This window comes from Silurus meridionalis, chromosome 4 (assembly GCF_014805685.1).
Source record: "Silurus meridionalis isolate SWU-2019-XX chromosome 4, ASM1480568v1, whole genome shotgun sequence".
In the NCBI taxonomy this organism is placed as follows: Eukaryota; Metazoa; Chordata; class Actinopteri; order Siluriformes; family Siluridae; genus Silurus; species Silurus meridionalis.
In genome coordinates this window covers 10,195,194-10,216,674 of record NC_060887.1, presented here as the reverse complement: position 1 = coordinate 10,216,674, position 21,481 = coordinate 10,195,194, and the positions used below count along the sequence as shown (strand labels likewise).

Here is a 21,481-nt window from a genome sequence, read left to right as displayed (position 1 = left end):
CAATAACTCTTCTGGGAAGATGTTACACTACATTTTGGAGTGTGCTTGTAAGAGACTTGTGATAATTCAGTCATAAGCAACATTAGTAGTCAAGGCCTGCGGTGGAGGCCACTCAAGATTCTCCACTCCAACCCTTGTAAATCCATTAAGGTGGCTTTGTGGACAGGGTTATTGTCATGATAGAACAGGTTTGGGTCTTCTGGTAAAGTGAACTGAAAATTGAATGCTAGAGCATCTAAAGAAATCCTATAAAAATGTGTGCCTTCAAATTTGTACAAAATTGTTTGGTCAAGAACCACAAATATATAATTTCTTCATATATGTGTATGTGTGTGTTAAAGGTGCAACACAATGCCACTATCTGTACCTGTGTTTGTGTATACACTTCAGGTATTCATATATGCATCTGTATATTGGATTGAAACCCAAAACACAAACGTTTTTGGAAACATTAGAACTTTGATATTGTTTTTGTTTATAACTGCTTGTGATTTTTTTTAACAAATGGTAATGCACTTCCACAATTGGTAGCCTTATTTAAACCAGCATGACCCTGACTGGGTAGTTACTAAGGATGAATAAATGAACACCAAATGTTTTGTGAACCAGGCAGGATGTGGGCAGGTAGGGGCCATGATATGAATCTATTGAACTCCTGGAAACAGAAGAAATGAAAGCATGCTCTACTACATAACAATAGGTATTATGTTACTGTATGCTCTATTACTGTTTCTAGTATAATTGCTTAATTTTGTCTTTGTCTTGCGAGCCTCATGTCTGACTACTCACCTGCATAAAATAAAAAATTATTATATTCAGGGATTCATTAAAAGTGTTCTGGGGTAATTTGGGAAATCTGGTGTAACTCCACTCAGCGTTAGATGTCTGGGGTTTGCACATGTATTTATGTATTTGTATTGTAGAGAGAGAGAGAGAGAGAGAGAGAGAGAGAGAGACTGGGCTAACTGGGCTATAATGACCCATACTTTCTTCCTTTTCTCACAACACTGATGGCTATATCTGACAGTACCAGGCCATGAAAACAAGCACCTCTTGTGCTCAGTCTCCCTCCTTCTCTCTTTTCCCACCCTTTCATTGAATCCCTTTTTGCCTTTCCTTTCTCTGTCCATGCCTGCCACCTGATTCTGGTTCTCATTACATCACTTTTTTCAACCACCCCACCTTCTCTTCCCTCTTCTTTGTATCTTCCTCTCATAATTATTCCTAAAAGTCTCTTGCTCTTATGTAATTGGAGGCTCCGATCCCATCTCTCTCTCTCTCTCTCTCTCTCTCTCTCTCTCTCTGTGATTATGATAAAAGATGGTGGAACCGTCCAGTCACTCATGTTGACCGATTACCTTCACTAATGGAATTTAATTATTAAATATCACGGTGTCTACTTGGCCCAAAAAAAGAAAGACAGGAAAAGAGAAACGGTGAGAAAGAGAGAGAGAGAAAGATAGAGAGAGAGAGAGAGAGAGAGAAATGAGTATAGTAATAGAAATGAATGAGACTGACCCTGCACAGAGGAGAGACGGATGATGACGGACGATGGAGCTTTGTCCTCTCTCCGATTTGGTTTGACACGCACAAATGAAACACACACACACACACACACACACACACACACACACACACACACACACACACTTGCTCAGAAGAGCTTTATGTTCACACGCTCGATTGCATGTAGACTAATATTGCAGATGTTGAAAACACACATTCACAATTCATTGATCCAAACTCCCACACACCCACACGTTCGGAGTGAAAGAACGTTCTTTTCCTCTCCACCCACCTCCACACTCTCGTTCTCCCTCACATTCATGCCCTTCGTCAGTCTTATTCCCTCTGTTTCTCTCCTCTGCTCTTGCACTTTCTTTTCTTTGGTACTATTTCACCCTTTTCCACTCTCCTCCTTTTCCCTGTTTGTTCATTTTCTCTCTCTCTCTCTCTCTCTCTCTCTCTCTCCCCGTCATTTTCCCAGTTCTTCCACGGACACACACACACACACACACACACACACACACACACACACACACACACACACACACACTCACACAACACACACTCAGGAACACACAGTCATTCTCTCTCACCGGGGACCCTAATTAAGCTTGGCTGGTCTTTGATGTTGTCGCCTAGGCAACAGTCACCATGACGAGGCTGGCTTTTCCAGAAAAAAACGCACGTGTTTTACTGCTGAGGATGTACAGTGCGTCCCCCCCTAACACACACACACACACACACACACACACACACACACACACACACACACACACACACACACACACACAAGTAACATATCAATTTGCACTATAATATCAATACACACTATAATATTAATACAATGTTGTCAGTTAGGCCAGATTCAAATGTGCACACACACATACACACACACACATACACCACCCAACTGACGTCCTGAACCTGTGAGTACACAAACACACACATACAGTGACATTACAGTATGAGTCAGTGTAAATGGGTCATATCATCAGTCTCATAACTCTGGGCACATCCATTTGCATTTCTTTGGCTGTTCGTGTGTGTGTGTGTGTGTGTGTGTGTGTGTGTGCGCACAAGACAGAGAGGGAAAAACCCTCACCCTCTGTGCATATCAGCTTAACAAACCGCTCTACCACTCACAATTACTGCCAAATGCAGCTGTCACAGCAACCAACACAATTAGCTTCTCTTCTGAGGTTAGTGTGTGTGGACATAGCCAGAAGACAGGAACACGGCAACTACTGTAACATCCTGCATTAATGCAGTGCATGTCCACTAATCAAAATACTCATTAAATGGAGTTTATGAAATATGACAAGCATAGACTAAAGAGCATTTTTCTCCATCCCCAAGCCATTTTCCCATCCCTATATATATAAATACAGTATCTTACAAAAGTGAGTGCAGCCCACACATTTTAGGAATCATTTTAGTAAATCTTCTCAAGGGACAATACTATAGAAATAAAATGTGGATATATTTCAGAGTAGTCAATGTGCAGCTTGTTTATCAGTACGGATTTACTGTCCTCTGAAAATAACTCTACACACAGTCATTACTGTCCAAATACCTGGCAACAAAAGTGAGTACACCCTAAGTGATATCAGCTGTACGTTGCTGTAACCATGCAATGTCCTATTCATCATGTTCATGTTTTTGTCTGCTTAACAGGACCATACAAATTTGTGTACAGTGGTACCTCGACATACGAGTTTAATTCGTTCCGTAACCTTGCTCGTATGTCAATTTGCTCATTGAAATTAATTGAAATGCCATTAATCTGTTCCAGCCCCCAAAATGCCACACCAGTTGTTTTTGTTACATGTTTTTGAATAAGAAAAATGTATTTATAAATGACAAATATTGTATAAAAACATAATAAAAGTGAATGTACAAAAATAAACTGTTTAAGCATAGTACATATAATTTAAATACTACGCCCGTACTGCCGGAATCACCGGAACACCTTGCTCATGTTTTCCTATGATTTCACGCTTTAATTCAATAGACATCATCTTCTTCTGAGCACTGACCTTTCCACTCACTTTCTTCGGACCCATGGTTATAAAAAGAAATGTGATAAAGTACTGTAAATGTACAAAAAGCACAAAACGCGAGCACAACTTATCAAATATGCTTCGACAGTGAGGCAAACAAGCACACTGACTGAGGCCAGTGTTGCTGATTCTTCTCGAGATTCGTCACAGCCACGTGTTAGTGAGCACGCACATTCAAACCTTTGTTTGTGTGCGTGTGTATCGAGACGAATTAGCAACACTGATGGAGGCATCTTGAGCCCGTACCTCAAATTTTTGCTCGCGTAACAAAGCAAAAAATCGACGAGTGACCGCTCGTATCTCAAAAAACTCGTATGTTAGGGCACTCGTATGTCGAGGTACCACTGTATCTTGTATTAGAGCAGTTAAGATTTGCTGCTTTGAGTGCAATTCTCTCACACTGACCCCTGGATGTTCAACATGGCACCTGGTGGCAAATAACTCTTTCGAATTCGAATAGTTGCTCTCCACACTCGGAACAGGCCTCGCAAGAGTCTATCAAAGAAGTTGAGTCCTTTTGCTGTGCGTCAGGTGCAGAAGCTGGTTTTAAAAACAGACGCATGAGTGTTGCCAGCATTGCTTTAGAGGTTGCAGAAGTCTGATAATAAATAGACTGATGAAACTAAGATAAACTTGTTTGGTTCAGATAGTGTCCAGCATGTGTGGCGATGCCCTGGTGAGGAATACCAAGAAAATTGTGTCTTGCCTACAGTCAAGCATGGTGGTGGTAGCATCAAGGTCCGGGGCTGCATGAATGCTGCTGGTATTGGGGAGCTACGGTTTATTGAGGAAAACATGGCTTCCAACATGTACTGGTCAAGATAATAACGACCCCAAACACACCACCAAGAAGACATCTGCCTTGCTGAGGAAGCTGACAGTGAAGGTGATGGAGTGGCCAAGTATGTCTCCAGACCTGAACCTTATTGAGCAGAATATCACAGTACATGTTGGAACCTATGTTTATCTCAGTCTCATCAGACCACGCAGAGCACGAGGACTTAACTCCTTTGATCGACCCTTGCGAGGCCTGTTCCGAGTGTGAGAACCAATTCTATTTCTCAAATCCTCAGAGTTTTCTTTGCCATGATATATCATGTTGAACATCCAGTGGTCAGTATGAAAAAATTGTATTCAAAGCAGCAAATTTTAACTGCTCTAATACAAGACACACAAATTTGTATGGAGTTGTCAAGCAGACAAAAACATTAACATGATGAATAGGACTTATTTAGGAGTTACTTTGCATGGTTACAGCAACATACAGTTGTTATCACTCAGGGTGTACTCACTTTTGTTGCCAGCTATTTAGATAATGGCTGTATGTTGAGTTATTTTCAGAGGACAGTAAATCTGTACTGCTATACAAGTGCGCATTGACCACTCAAAAGTAAATCCAAATTTTATTTCTAATGGTTGCTAAAATGTAAGGGGTGCACTCATGTATACTGTACTCAATACTGTATATTTATATATATATATATATATATATATATATATATATATATATATATATATACACACACACACACACACACACACACACACACACACACACACACACACACACACATATATATATATATATATATATATATATATATATATATATATATATATATGTATATATATATGTATATATGTGTATATATAGATGGAGAAATATGTTTTTTAGTCTATGCTTGTCATATTTCATAAACTCCATTTAATTATTTTGATTATTGGAGTTGAATTATTCATTTAAAATATTGAATGATTTTATTGAAAACACTGGATGGATGATTAAGCCTACAGTGTGTTTATATAACCGGCCAGCCTTGATTTTTTTTTATTTTCTTATTTTTTTGACCGGGGGCTGTTACTAATAAAGCACCTTTTAAATTGCCATGTATGTGTCCATGGACATAAGTATGTAAAAGTAAATTTTTGTTGTTGTTTTATTTTGCTGGAAACCATGACTTTCAGCTCTGTTATTTACTGAATAGAAAATGGTCCTAATAATGTAGACATTAATGTTTTTAATTTTTTTGTTTTAATAATTTATTTTTTTGTGTGTATCTTCATCGAAGAGTCCTCTATGGAATTCATCCGAATAATGAATTCGAGAATTAACACTTTCTAGAAAAGGACAACATCATGACTTCATGATGAAGCCTGTTTTGTAGCTAGTTAAAAGGCTTCTAGATAATTGCCTAATTAACAGTTAGCATATGAGATGACACTCTACATAAATAAACACACTCGTCTAAATCTGACAAGGGGCACAGGGATGCTAAACATATTTAACCCTTAGATATATGTGGCTATATGGACTGCATAAAAGATGATCCCTCTTCTCATAGTGTTTTCTTTTGAGTTCTTCTCACCCATTCCTGTGAGTGCAAAAAAAATGTATATTAGCTGCTACTTTCATTTATTAGCAATCCTATAACTAGTATACAGCAATTTGTAATCGGGGTGGAAACGTATATTTACACTTTAAGTAAGTTTTTCATGGATTTGTTCCTTTTTTTAAAACCTTTTTCAAATTGAAAATGTTTAGTCTTCTTCAAGTACGTTATCAAAAGAAAACAAAAATACATTTTGCACTTTGCATGTTTGTTTTGACCTTAAAAATGCCTCCTCAGCAACTTCTTTAAGGACATTTTACTGCCACACCAACAGAGGGCACCTTCACATAAATGCTACAGCTGTTTCTTGCTCATTTTCTGTCAGTTGTAGATTGCTTCAAGAAAATGATTAGCCCCTATTGTTTTTTTTTTTTTCTACAGTATTTGTTTGCATTATAGCGTGTAATTTAAATGGGATATTATGTAATGGGCATAATGAAATAGTCTAAATTGATAAAGCTTTCAAACCCCTAAATAAATCCTGGTCGAACGAATTAACTTCAGAAATCACCTGATTGACTCATAAAGGTCCAACTGTGTCACATACTGTCAGTATGAAATAAGACTAATTTGAAAGGAAGCTTAATCTGCAACACAGAAAAGAATAATGTCACAGACAAAGTTGTGTAGAATATCCAGAGGTCTGAAAATCATACTTGAGTAAATGTATTACCTTACTCCAATACTTACTCCATTACACTAGTCACTAGTTCCCATATGACTTAAGTCTTAGATTATCTGACTTTAATAGTAGTTAAATAGGCTCAAAGATGCACTAGTCCTCAACACCAAGTCACATGTTAATGAAAAGCCAAATACAGTTAATTTGACACTGCATTAACCAAGATCAACACAACAGCCTCTTCAACATGCCAAAAATGAAACAAAGATCAAACAAAGACAGTCAAAAAATAATACAATGTACTCTTGGAGAGTAAAGAATTAAATGTGATTCATTACTGTACTTAAGTAGCTTTTTCACGTATTTGTACTTGTAAATATTTTACTTTTTACTCAACTACTGTACATTTTGCAAAATCAGTCGTTTCTTTTTATTTATGAGTGGAAAAAACCTTACATGGTGAAGCCTGCAGCAAGTCTTCAATCAGGCTAGAGCACATGCCTTGTTTTGAACTTGAGTTATTGCCACTTGGTCGTTTCTACTTTGCACAAACATACAGTACAACGTTAGTTCAACAGCAAGCAGAAAATTTTCAAAGGAATAAATGATGGAAGAAACATTGCTTCTAAATTTCTCTGCTTCTAAACTGATTCTAAATTGCCACAACACCCGTGGCCTATTTTCACGATTCTTTTGAAGTAGTTAAAAAGAAGGTTTTGGGCTCATGACAATTTTGATATATATCAAACAGCGTTTGACATATAAATGACTTGACTTGACTTGACTTGACTTGACTTGACTTGAAATATCGTTCTATTAATAGATTGTAGAATAAAGAGTAACATTACATAAACTGAGTTGATTAGGCAAAAAGTCTATTAATTATAAAAAATTATAAACATTTTTAATATAATTTTAATTATAAAATTATGAAAAATTATAATAGGAACATAATAGCCACAATACATCATAGTTTTTTGAATACTTAAAAACATTTGAGGGCAAATACTTTTGTACTTTTACTCAAGTGAAAGTTTAAAGGAGGCACTTTTACTGGAGTAATATTTTACGTAGTGGAAAACCGATCTGAATTAAAGAAAAAATGGATCACGCTAATGCCTTACAATTCTTCAGGTTTCAGTCTTCAACTGGGATGGAAACTCACCTTCCAGCAGGACAGTTACCTAAACATGCTGCTAAAGATATACTAAAGTGGGTTAGAACATTTAAAAATCTTGGAATGAACTAGTCAATGCCCAGACTTTAGCCACTTGTTGGTATGATTTGAAGATTGCTGTATACCAACACAGCTCATCTAAATTATATGAGCTGGGCAGTTCCCAATGCCCCAATTCCAATGGTTGGATGCACAAATCTAATTTAAAAATAGTTTCAGAGAATTAGGTGGCTCTGCTAAGTATTGATTTTGGGGCAGAGATTAAAGGGGTAAATACTTTTGCACACTCCAGATTTATTGTTGTTGTTTTTTGAATTACTGGATTTGGTGATTTGTCTGTGTTCATGGTGTTTTGATCTTGGCCTGACTCTGACTACTTCTTGGTGTCCCTCTGTTAGCATTGCTGACTCTGGGATATACCTAGGAATTGAATCTGGCCTGTTATTTGACATTTATTATTGGTTTATATGATAGTGTGTACACAATGGACAAAGGTTTGTTTACAACTGACCATATGATTTGTGCTGTATGTGCTTTTTGAACATCAAATTCCACATATAGTCTCTATTTGCTGCTACAATAACAATAACAGTAAAAATAGTGTGCTTGTGGAGATGTGTGCTCATTTAGATACAGCAGTGTTCATAAAGCCATGTACTAAGGTAGGTGATGTGAGGAGGGCTGGGGTGCAGTCAGTGTTCCAATTCATCCCATAGGTGTTCAATAGGGTTGAGGTCAGAGCTCTATAGCAGGCCCCACAAGATCTTCCATTCCAAACCATGTAAAGAATATCTTAATGGAGCTGGCTTTGTGCACAGGGTCATTGTCATGCTGGAACAGGTTTTTGTCATCTAGTTTTAGTGAAGAGAACATTACATACTAACTCATCCGAAGACATTATATACAATTGTGTGCCTCCCAGTTTGTGAACAGTTTTAACAGATAACCAGATGTGGCTGGAAAAGTCAGGTGTCCGAATACTTTTGTCTATATTGTTTAATAAACCTCCTATGTATGTTCTCTAATCTTGTCCCTGAGTCACATTTGTTACATAACCTAAGTAAGTATTTAAAAGCAACAAGATATTTTCTGGGTTTTTAGTATTGAATAAAACTGTGCACAACTGTGCTAATTTGTCTTTAAGTGAAGGTCAACTCACACCACTCGGGACCGGTTCATTTTTAATTATACTAGATCAAAAATTGGCAAGTCAGAGTGAAACTTGACTCACAGTCATTAACACTTGACAGAAAGTAAGATGAGCATCTGTGCCTATACGTAAGATTAAAACAAATAATTTCATTTAATTCAGTAAATTATTCACTTCATTCATTCAATTTACAGAATTAAATAAACGAATGAATATAAATTCTGGCATAATAAATTAATCCCTAATAAATGATCCATGGCAGCAGGACAAGAAAAAACTCACTCAGATGGTATGAGAAAGAAACCCTGAGAGGAAAATGAGTCAAAAGGGAACCCATCCTCATCTGGGTGACATTGAACATCCACTCATTACCAATCCATCATTGTTGAGGTTATCAGCTGTTCACTGATGGACACTTGAGTGCAAAACCTTTTTGCCATTTGTAGGCCTAAGCCATTGTAGCAGACTGCTTAGAAACATTTCACTTCAAATGCATCTTAATGGTGAGTTTAACCCTCCACAGTAACTTTATGAATTTTCAAGCTGGCAATTCTACCATGGTGTTTCCTAATACTGATTGGCTGGAAAAAGTTTAGCTAGTTTGTGGTCAGTTTGTTCATTGTTTAATTGAATAAACTAATATTCAGTTCCAGTTCCATACGGAGTGAAACAGCTATAAAAACTTTTCCTAATGACTTTACTGAGCTGAATGAAGGAATTTTGTGTTTACTGATATGATAATTATAGTGATTTTGATAAGTGGGCCAAGGCACAAGATCAGTCAAGGAGTTAACACCAACACCCTTATTATAAGCACCCGCGTGGCATAGACACATTGGCTCTTTCTCTCATACTAGCTTTAAAATCTGTTTATTGAATTCGATTAAAATAAATGCAATCTTATTGCACAATAGTTTACCTCTATTTATGATTTACAATGGGCAAAATTATAACAACCAGTGCAAAAAAATGATTACTGAAAATAAAGATTTGTAACCATTTAGATTGTTTTGCACTGCAAACATCACTGACAGCTTTAACTTATCACTGTTGGCAAAAAGCCATTGTATGGATAATCCACAACTAGGTGTGCACCGCTAGTTTATTTTTACATTTTACATCAATATGCCATCTTAATGCACTTCCCTTTCCGTCAGGCTGTCATTTACCTATGCATCGTGCCTAAAAATCAAGTAACGCAACCTAGCAGTGGATTATGACTTATGACATGTCTGTGGTTATTGTATGGTCATGACAGTTTCAAAAATACACACTGTAGTATTCCTAACTTTCAATTAAACTTCTTCCAATTGATCACGCCTGACTTCTGGCTCAACTTTTCCTAAAATGCTTTTAAGTCTTTGTGAGATTATCTTCTAGACAAACTACAGTGGAACCCGCTTATCTTGACCTCGGTTATCTCGACAACCCTATTAAGTCGACGTTTTTGAAGTGGAACCGCCAAATTCTCGCTTTGTCTTAGCATTTTTTATTGGTTATGTCGATTCTTTTATGTCGCCGAACCCTGATATCTCGAGCACAAGGGGGGGAAATTTGCCATTTAACGTCGGTTATCTCGGTGCAGCCGCAGAAGAACTCGCGGAAGTGGCGGAAAAATAAAGCCTTACAGATGCTACAGGTGTTGTATTGTATACTGGTGAATCTCTGCTGTTAGTTAGTGCACATATGCCTTTTGTTGTTAAATGTTATGCGATGAACGGGAGGCGAAAGCCGCGCTTGGCGGCGTGGAATGTGGGATGAGCAGCAAAAGCATAGAATGAACACCGGCAGGATCGGGGGGAATCCGCGGTGCGCTTTGGGAAGAAAAGAGCAGCCGTTGAGAGAGTGCCAGTGGGAAGGCACGTACCGGAATACGCATAAGCGATAACAACGACCGCCGTGAACCAACATATACCAACAATAACGGACGGTGAGAGTGTGGAAGTTTAAATAGGAGCTGGTGATGATGCTAAACGAGCACCATATGTGCGTGATTGAAGCCGGGAGCTTCGGAGAAAGCGGCGGCACCTGCCACGCTGAAGGGGCCGAAGGGGGCGTGGCAGGTGGATTCCTGACAGATAAACATGTACTGTATGTATTTTTATAGCATGCTATCTCGATGCTTTTTGGCGACCCCCTAGGACATCGACATAACCGGGGTTCCACTGTATTATCTTCAACAATTAGCTACATTTCTTTACAGGCCCCTTTAGACAGGCCCCTTAGCCATTGTTATATTTACAGTGTACTAACCCCTTAAATATAATAATTTCTTCATTTAGCGGTGTTCTGATTTCTGGGAATAGACAACACTTAGATCATACTTAGGTAATATTTATGTATTTTGGCCTTATTTTTTATTTTTTTACTTCCTGTGCTTTAAATTAAATATTTAATTTTGTTTAGTAAGTTAACAGTGCTAATCTGTATCTAGGGCCACTCTCTCAGCTAGCTTTCGGTTTCTCGGTCCACACTTTAAGAATATAATCAAATTGCATTGATGCCAAAATATCTGCTAAACCAGGGGTCTTTTTTACACTATGGATCAGATTTGTTTTGAAAATATTCTTCCTGACCAGCTAATTGGATGTGTGGGTGTGTCTGGAATCGTTGGGGGTTGTTTCATTTACTTATTTAACATTTAATTTATGAGTTGTCATATTGCATCTCCATAGTACCGTATTTTTCGGACTATAAGCTGCTACTTTTTTCCCAAGTTTTGAACCCCGTAGCTTAAACAATGAAGTGGCTAATTTATGGATTTTTCCTGGGTTTTTCCCGGAAATTTCCGAACGGAAACAAAAAAACGCACTTTACCTATGTTCTGAGCTGCACGGCATCGGGAGAAAAAACTTCCACCGATGATGATTTTTAAACGCACGACGATGCCAAAAGAAAACCTCTCGAGAGAAATAGTTGTGAAAGGAAGGAGGAAGACAGTGAACAATGACTTTCTTGGTAGGCTACTGTTTAGATACAAGCCGTTGTAACGCGTTGAGTCAGGGTCATGGGATAGCTCGCTAACTCCAGTTGCAACAGAAATCATATAAGCACAGACAGGTTTCCAAAACTCGTGCTTTTTTATTTTTCTTGGCAACAGCGTTACGGTTTAGTCAAAGAAACTTAGAAATGAGCATTAGAAAATAATAAGGACATATTCCTTGCACACATGCAGTAATACCGGAAAAAATTCCGGAAAATGCCGCTCTGCTCTTAAAGGAGCCACAATATATTTCACCCGTTACACCGTGCAACAGACACTGTCTTTCATTAAAGCCTGTGTAAAGTTCATTAATTTCAGTGTAGACACCTGCGGCTTATAGAATAATGTGTTCATGTGCCTATAGCTTCTTATAAAAATCATCTCAGAAACCCTTCTTCTCATTCACATATGGAATGTGGTTATAATAGTTGCATTTGGATTTTGACCTTTGAAACCCTTATTAAGGTTACATTAAAGACCCACTCATGCATTTACAAATTAGTTATTATTATCAATAAATAAACAAATAATGATTTTTAACTGATTCACTGTCTTTCCGTAAATAAAGTAAAATTTTTACTTTTGGTAAATTTCAGTCTCAAAACTACTTTTACAAAACAACTTTTTCTACAAGCATTAAATAAATTACTGCTGCTTGTGGATTGTAGTCATTATGCAACCCTCATTCTCTTAGACCGCAGCGTACCTTGCTATAAAAAACATTAAAGAGAAGGATTGGAGTGGTTTTCATCGTACAGACTGAACCTTCTCAATCAATACCACTAATCATTATACCTCCTCTGCTCCCATAACCTATTTATTCCCACAAGGCTTCATTTTCTTTTTTCGCAAACTGCCCGCTCGAGTTCCACCATCAACACAATGCCGGATCGTTCTCTGTTTCGTAATTACACTTTCTTTTTAAAACAGCCTCATGTGTTGAGGGTATTGAGGCCTCATGTGTTGATTCATATCATGGAGATCATCTGACCAAATGCGTTTTGTACTATTCACCTGCATATAGAGTTGAGTAGCAAGCAAAGCATTATGGGACATTTTTTTAATCCCACCTGACATTACTGTCTAAAGTCCATACATTACTACCTGACATTACTTAAGCTTTTGTGGTTGAATAAGCACAAATCTTTAGCACAAGCACACTCTAAAATTGAGTGGAACATCTTCCCAAAAGAGTGGAGGTTATTATAACAGCAAATAGGAACTAAATAGGAACCACAAACTTATGTCCAAATACTGCCTGAGTGTTCATGCTCTAAAATAATGTGTGTAATCAGTCGCCAGTTCCCGAGTCTCGCAAATGGACCTCACAGAGGGTTTTGAGACAGGCTTGTCCCTTTCTCCAACCTCACCTGCTTGGTCCTGCACTCGTTTATAGGCTTGGAACCACGCCTTTCACCGGTTTCTTCCCCCTGCGACGAGACCATATATCTCCACCTTTCTTCCTCTGAGGAGGAGGGAGGCACGCTTTGCGAGCTAGGCCCGAGGAGCTATGAAGTTAGCGGCGGAGGCAGATCGGTTCCTGAGAGATCTGTCTGTGCGCATTCTGCACACTTTTGGTCATTCTGTGCATGATCTGCGCATATTGCGCAGCGTATTGTGCCGCGCATATTCTGCTCTCATTTCTATGCGATCGCTCCACTCCCAGAGAGCAATCCTCGAAGTGGGGAGTGCTCTCACTCCTTGTGGTAAAAAAAAAAATCAATTCAATAAAAAATTCAATAAAAATTAAATGCTAAATTAAAATAAATAATTATAATAATAATAATTGTTGTTGTGACCTGCACCATAGCCAAGCTACATAACTTAGCTGGCTCATGAGCAGAAAGTCCCTCTGTCCAGTAAGCTGGACGAACGCTCTCTGACACCGGGTCGCGGTCATGGGCAAAGCCCCTTTAGCCCCTTCGACGTTGTATTTACACATCATGGGGCGGAAAGTACACATCGAGCGATGCTGCGGGTTGAAGAGACGCTTGTGAGCTATCTCTCTCCCTGGATCACCTTCTCCCTCAAGACCCCGACATAACCCACCAAACCCTGCATAATACATCGCCGCTTGTGGGTAAGGCTTATGCCTCGGCAGGTCAAGCAGCTGCATCCCTGCACACCATTGTGGTCCTGTAAGGCATATCAGGCTGAACTGCTGCATTAACTGGATGTAGAGATGCCCCTGGCAGCCAGTTCACAAGCTCCGCCGGACGGCGGACCTAGCCCTCAGAGCTACTAAAGAGACCGGTAGGACCATTGGCCGGTCCATGGCCGCCCTCATCTCAACAAAGAGGCACCTCTGGCTCACTCTCTCGGAGATGTCTGACTGGGATAGGGCCGTGCTGCTGGATGCCCCTCTCACCTCTTCAGGAGTAAGAAACAGGCTGCGGCATTCCAGCAATACCTCTCACGGCTCTCTCATGGGGCTGCTTGGCGGGTGCAGCCCCAACCCCAACCCACCACCTCCTATCGGGAAGTACAGAAATGGAACGTTGCGTCTCGCACTCCCCCTGTCAGGGATTCTGCATGGCACAGATCTAAAGACTGTCATCTTCAATAAGAGGGCTACGGCGAAAAAGTCCTGACATAGGAAGTTCTGGGGTGTCGGCTGTGATGGGGCACGTTGCACCGCAGTATTTGGTGCCCGCCCCCAGGTCCCCCTCAGGGACCTTGTCTGTTAACCCTGCCACTGAATGTGCTTCAGGGCACGGCCAGCTTTAGCGACCATCTTCCTCGGTCTCCACCCGGTCTCGTAGTGGTCTAGGAGAACTCACCACCTCCTAGAGTCGCTTCAGGGCACTGGCCCAGCTCTAGGCACACGTGAGGTCAGTCTCGAGAGACCAATACCCCTAAGAGCATTTGAAGCATTTTCTCCTGGACCTCAGAGATCACCATATTCTGATCCATACGGACAACACCGCGGTGGTTTCTTACATCAACCATCAAGGAGGTCTGCGCTTACGCTCCCTGTACAGACTGGCACACACTAGTCAGGGACTAGTGAATCTGGCGTGATTGGACACTCTTTCACAAAGCGTTTCAAAGCGGTTCGAGTTCCTGAAAGGGAACGTTTCTAGGTTACATACGTAACCCTAGTTCCCTGAGGGAACGAGACGCTGCGTCTCTAAGTCCCTGCGGCGCTTCCTTCTCCCTTACAGAAGCTGGCGCTCACCTCACTCAATGTGCATTTTATACTTCCTGTTCGTGGCGTCACTCCAGCGGTGACGGCCAGCGTCCAATTTTTGACTGATTACACACATTATTTCAGAGTGTGAACACTCAGGGAACTAGGGTTACATATGTAACCTAGAGACGTTCTTATTAATAAGAACTACTAAATTCTATTAAACAACAAGAAGATTTATGCTTTTACTCAAGTAGTAAAAAGAATAGTTAAATTTTTACTGGAGTCATATTTATGTAGGTGATATATACTTTTACTCAAGCACAATAATAGTCTACTTCATCAATCACTGCTTTTGTTGAGCATTCTGTCTTGGAAATGTTAAACACTGGTCAATTTCACTTCTTTCAAATAAAAAGATTAAACTTGAACCTAAATTGTAATGAATTCTATGCATTATTGATTTCATTTGATATACTACTGTAGATGACAGTGTAATTTTAAAAAGAAGCTGACATAAAGTGTTTCTAGGGGCTGGGATTTGATCCTGTGCTCCAGTCACTGTCTGGGTGGAGCTTCCTGTTCTCCACATGTACAAGGTGTATGTATGTATGTATGTTTGCAGATAAACTGCATCTAGGTAGAAATGTAGTACAATAGACTGGCATCCACTCCCTAATTACTTAATTAATTAATGTTTGGAAATATATAATATTTGAATATACAGCCCTTAAGACCTACAAATAGAAAAAATTAAATACACTGCAATAGCCAATGAATATAAAACAAACACAAAGTCAACATACAATACAGCAAACACAACATATACACGTAATGCACCATATGATCCTCCTTCCCATATGAGGTTCCCCAAACTTTTGCTACAGCATACACATTTGAATTAATTTCAGTAAAACAAACAGGCTCAAACAAGTTTAGTGTGGACAGTGCCCCTATGCACAAAGCTAGCTCTAAAAAACATGACTTGTAAAGGTTGACATGGAAGTTTTGGAGCCCAAGCCCTGACCTAAACCTTATTGAACACCTTTGGGATGGATTTAAATGCCGACTATACCCCAGGCCTCCTCACATAACTACACTAATAATCTTGTGGCTAATTGGGAACAAATCTCTACATCTACACTCCGAAAAGTTGAGAAGCATGGAGTCCATTCACAAAAGAGTGGAGGCCATTATAAAAGCAAAATTTTAATATTGATGGTTTTAGATGGGCACCTGTGGGTGTGATGGTCAGGTGTTCACATATGTTTAGCCATATAGTGTATACATAGCTTGTTAAAAATCCATAACTCACAGCATCTATTGTTGTCCTGGCTCTGATAAAGGTACTGTTTACCTGAGGAGAGCTTGTGAAACAGATAGATCCTTGGATAAATGGAGTGCATGGTGATTTTTTTTTTTCCCCAACTCGCTTGGCCCTGATGTCATGTGGTTTATGAATTGAGAGCGACTGCTGTTCACTCAGCTTTTCTGCGGTGCACACAATTCACTGGCCTTTAAACAGGAGGAGGCTGAGCTGAACCACACTGTTATTGTCCCCAACGCTACCGGGATAATCTCCGGATCCACAATGAATAATTGAACGAATAAATAAATGATGTTAATATGAATACAGTTCTAAGGAGTAGACTTTTTAGACCCCTACTATATTTTCTGACTTTGGATGTGCTTTTTCATATGCAAAAAAACAAGCAATAATAACTAAACAAGCAAATATCATGCTTGCAATACCATGTGTCATTGCATTTAGACTTAGCAACATTTACTATTCGTCATATATTGTGAAGGTGATCTCACTATCAGATTGAATTTTTGTTTCTCTCTTCTAGCTTTTTGTCATCGATAACGGCGCAGATGACTGGCGCATCGCCATGACAATGAACCGGGTATTGCTTATTGCGCTGGAGCTGCTGGTCTCAGCCGTGCACCCAGTGCCCGGTGACTTCAAGTTTGTGTGGCGCGCTCGACTCGCATTCACCTACATCCCCTCGCAGGCGGAGGCCGACCTGGACATGGTGCTTTCTGTGCCCATGTTCCTCCGACTCTACCTCATCGCTCGTGTTATGCTCCTCCATAGCAAGCTGTTCACCGATGCCTCCTCCCGGAGCATAGGGGCTCTCAACAAGGTCAGAGGTTAAAGATCATATGGGTTGGGGAACGCTTTCCAGGATATAGCTTGTGGGCTTTTTTTTTTTTTAGAGACTGAGGATTAGCCTTGTTCATGTACTGGGTAATGACCTGATCTCTTGATTTTATAGATGCACAATTAAATTAAAAAATCCTATTCGTAAGATAGGAAATATTTCTTGCTTTCATCCCAGTCTTCATATCCAGTTAAAATTGTGTTTTGGGTTTTAAAAGTCAGTTGTAAAAAAAAAACGACCTTTTTTTTCAGCTTTTTTACCCCATAGTAAAACGATGACAGCACAGGGTCCATGACCTTTTACTCATGGATTTTTGTTTGTGTCTCTTCTGGTTGTTTGGTGGTTTTCTCACTGTCTTGTTTTCCCCTGTTTTAGTTGTCCAGTTCTTCCTTTCCTGTTCTCACCAAATTTCTTCATTCATGTTTTATTTCTTTATCTTGACTTCCATGATTCACATTATAATGTTCATTATAAGTCTAACAGCCTTTCAGAATTTTTGGAACCTTGACCCTGCAAAACAAGTAGTGTGGTGTCAGGGATAAACTACACAATATATACAAAAGTACTGGGACACCTGACTTTTCCAGCCATGTGTGGTTATTTCCCAATCTGTTACCATAGGAGTCATTGGATTTGCAGCATGAAATTGTTCCATTCAGGGAGAAATAGTTTAAATGATTTGGAGTGGAAGATCTTGAGTGGTCTACTATAGAGCTCTGACCTAAACCACATTGAATACCTTTGAGATTAATCGGAAAGCAGTAGAACTGAATGAGAACAAATCTCCCAAACCACACTCCAAAATCCAGTGGCACATCTTATGAAAAGAGTGGAGGTTACAACAAATGAGCACTAAATATGGAAGGGGAATGGGACATTTAAAAAGCACATACAAATCTTTTGTTGTTTTTGCTTTAGCTAGCATTCAAGGCCCATAATAATAAGGATAATATATAGGGAGACATAACTGAGCTTAATCATGGAAAATGTTTTGGCAGCAGCTACTATTTTTCTTAATGGACTCTTGTACCTGGAAATGAAATCATATCAAATTGTATATTGTTCTCCAATTATTATATTGCACCAAGTATCTATTTGATAGAAAGAGGATGGGGGGTGGGGTAATAAGAGACCAGTCAGGAAGATTGTGTAGCTTCAGCGAGCCATTATACAGAAATATCTCTCCTCCACACCACAGTATTTTATAGACTCTGTAAATAAATGTTTTGGTTAGGAACACCCAATGATTTATGGAGTTGTTTTTACAGCCATAACTGATTTTCTGATTGATTACATTGAGTGTAGGTTTGGTTCTGTCAGACTAGTTGTTGATACAAATGATTGATGGTCCTTTATTATTACACCTGCTAGCTGAATGTCTTTTAAGAAAAGTTGATAAATAAAAGCTGCTTGACATTTTAGATTGTGTAGGGTTGTGCTTAGTAGACCTCAAAATGAACTGGGTTAATATACTTGTGTACTTGCATACTTGTTCACTTCTGGAAAATAGTTTGTGTGTTTGGGGTGGTGTGTAGTGGGTTATGCGACTAGAGTCTCTCCAAGCACTATCTGACTCTAGGCATAGATAAAGTATATGATGGTATTGTCCTAAGCTGTGCTTCAGTGAGCACGGCTATAATAATAATAATAAATCATAAATGAATGCAAACAAATTTCCTTGCGGAACAAAAGAGAAACGTCAGATACCTTGATTAGCTTGTCTGTCTATGGTTTTTCATTAGGTGCACTTTAATACACGATTTGTGATGAAGACCCTGATGACGATCTGCCCAGGCACAGTGCTTCTGGTCTTCAGTATCTCCCTGTGGATCATCGCAGCTTGGACTGTACGAGTATGTGAGAGGTAAGAGATCAATGCTTTTTAACATTAACTCCCATGGCATCTACATATGCATCCAGGTCGATCGTGCCGCATGCTTCCCCCAGCCCCCCCACCCCCATATTTCCCATGTTAGCAGATCAAAAGGTCGCAGACTGTGCTGAGCCCCGGGGCCACAGCGTGGGCATCCCTGCTTCTGACAAGGCTGTTGCCATAGTAACAAAGCATGTGATACACTCTAGATGCATTTAATAGATGCTGGAGGATTCCCCAGTTTGAAGCAATGGATTGCAATGTGTTTTCTTGAGTTAGAGGGTCGATGTCATATTGCTCCTTCACGTTGAGAGATACATAAAATTCACTGAATTATTCCTTTCTAACTCAATATTATTTGTCAGGGAAATGGTTTACATCTAAGGAATACATTTATATGATATATTTAGCCAAATTATGTAGATATTGTAGACTTATTAGTGCAAAATTCTAGACTACTAGGGCACCTGGCTTTTCTAGCCATATGTTATTTTTCCCCAAATTGTTAGCACAAAGTTGGAGGCACACAATTGTATAATAATGTCTTAGAATGCTTGTACATTTCCTTTTATTTGATTTAGGAGCCCCAAACCTGAAAAAGCATGAAATTGCACCTGTGCACAAAGCCATATGCATAAGCTCCATGAAGATTTGCTTTACATTACATTTGGAGTAGATCTTAGGGGGTTTGCAATATAGCTCTGACCTCAACCCTATTGAATTGGAACACTGACTGTATTCCAGGCCTCCTAACCATACATCACTGTCTGACCTTACTAATGTCCTTGTGGCTGATAGTCTCAATTTTCCATTGGCACACTCCAGAATCTAGTAGAACATCTTCCCAGAAGTGTGGTGGTTATCATACAGCACATGGGTACAAAATGTGAAATGGGACGTTCAAAAAGCACATACCAATCTTATAGTCAGGTGTCCACATAGTTTATTTCACACAGCTATTGCTATTGGTTTTGGGTTTTATTGTCATGGCGTCTTAGTGTCTTGGCTTATACCGTCTTCCTGCTCCGTTGAGTCAATATTCTTGGTTTCATGTCTAGACTCACAGCAAACGAGAGCAGTTAAATCACTTTTGTCTATTTTGGCTCTTAATGATTTAAGCAAGAATTAGCAAAGTAAATGTGTTGACTGTTGTAAGTACCAGACAGCTTACACTCAGAAGAGATCAATAATCATTCATCTTAACGACAGCATGGAACTAATTAAACATGAACCTGTTTAGAAATGAGGTGAGATGAAGGGAGTATTCCTGTTAGATTTCTGTTTCTTGATAAGAACGACCCATGTCTCAAAAACCACTCGCAATTTATATTTGATTAGTCGTTAAACTTAATTTATATAAATTATATCCTCACCCATTATTTAATGCTTTACTTATATAAGTAAAACAGCAAAATAACTAATCAGATAATAATAAGATGAATATCAGGGGTTAGTTATTACAGAACCAATTATGACTATTAGGAGTATTCTGCAGACAAATGATATTATTATAATAAGGACTCAGACTTTGGGAGCCTACTGTGTATGCAGTGTTTTGGCCTTGTGTGCCACTCATGAGTGCTCCCATTGAAAATCAGTTCTAGTAATTACTTATTCTAGCAATTTTAAGTAGCATACATGTGGTGTTTGCTAAGATGCTACATTGAAATGATAGATCAATCAAACAGAAAATGTATGTTGATTACAAGCATATAGGTTTGATTAAACACAATGCAGAAGGCGTTGGTTATTTTTTTATATGATTTTTAAGTGTATAATATTTCATTGGGAAAAAAGTATGGGATCTAATGAGAGCTGTTCATAAACAAATGCACTGAAGCATAAACAAGCTAAAGTCGAGGACAGATGCCATCACAGTTTAGCATTTGTTAAACATGTAAAAATAAATCCATAATGTGAGATGAACTCACATACAGAAACAGGCAAAAAGTCTGGCAATCAACAATGTAAGCACACATGTAAATATTGCTTGGTATAAAAGCTAGTTGTACACTGTAGAATCATTGTGCAAGTATGAAGTCATAGTTATATTTATCTAGGGAAAGTTTCTTTGAGTAGAAGACTTGTGGTTAGAGCTTTGGTCATTTTAAAACCTTTGGGAAATCACAGCTCATACTCCAACTCTGATGTTCCAGTTCCATGATAAAGGAATTCCATTCTGTAACTTCTGCCACCTTGGCTTGATCCATGGCTACCCCTTACAGGCCAATGATATATCTGAAAAACACAATCATGGACCAAGGAAATTACATTTCCTTCATCTTACATAAGGCTGATTGGCTAAGAAACAGGACAGGACTTGTTTGCCATGCTGGATGCAAGTAGGAATTTCCACAACATTTCCCTCAGCATATAATTGATAAGGCACCTTAAGTTTAAGAAGGGGCAAGAGAACGTATACAGC

General features: G+C 39.1%; 1 protein-coding gene across 1 annotated transcript in view; it reads left to right on the top strand.

The window, feature by feature from the left end:
* Positions 1 to 21,481, top strand: part of kcnn3 (potassium intermediate/small conductance calcium-activated channel, subfamily N, member 3) — a 98,579-nt gene that overhangs the window by 45,296 nt on the left and 31,802 nt on the right. Inside the window, exons 4-5 of the mRNA XM_046846894.1 lie at positions 16,869 to 17,165; positions 18,926 to 19,047. Coding sequence (XP_046702850.1) covers positions 16,869 to 17,165; positions 18,926 to 19,047 — 419 coding nt within the window. The remainder of the gene's footprint in view (positions 1 to 16,868; positions 17,166 to 18,925; positions 19,048 to 21,481) is intronic.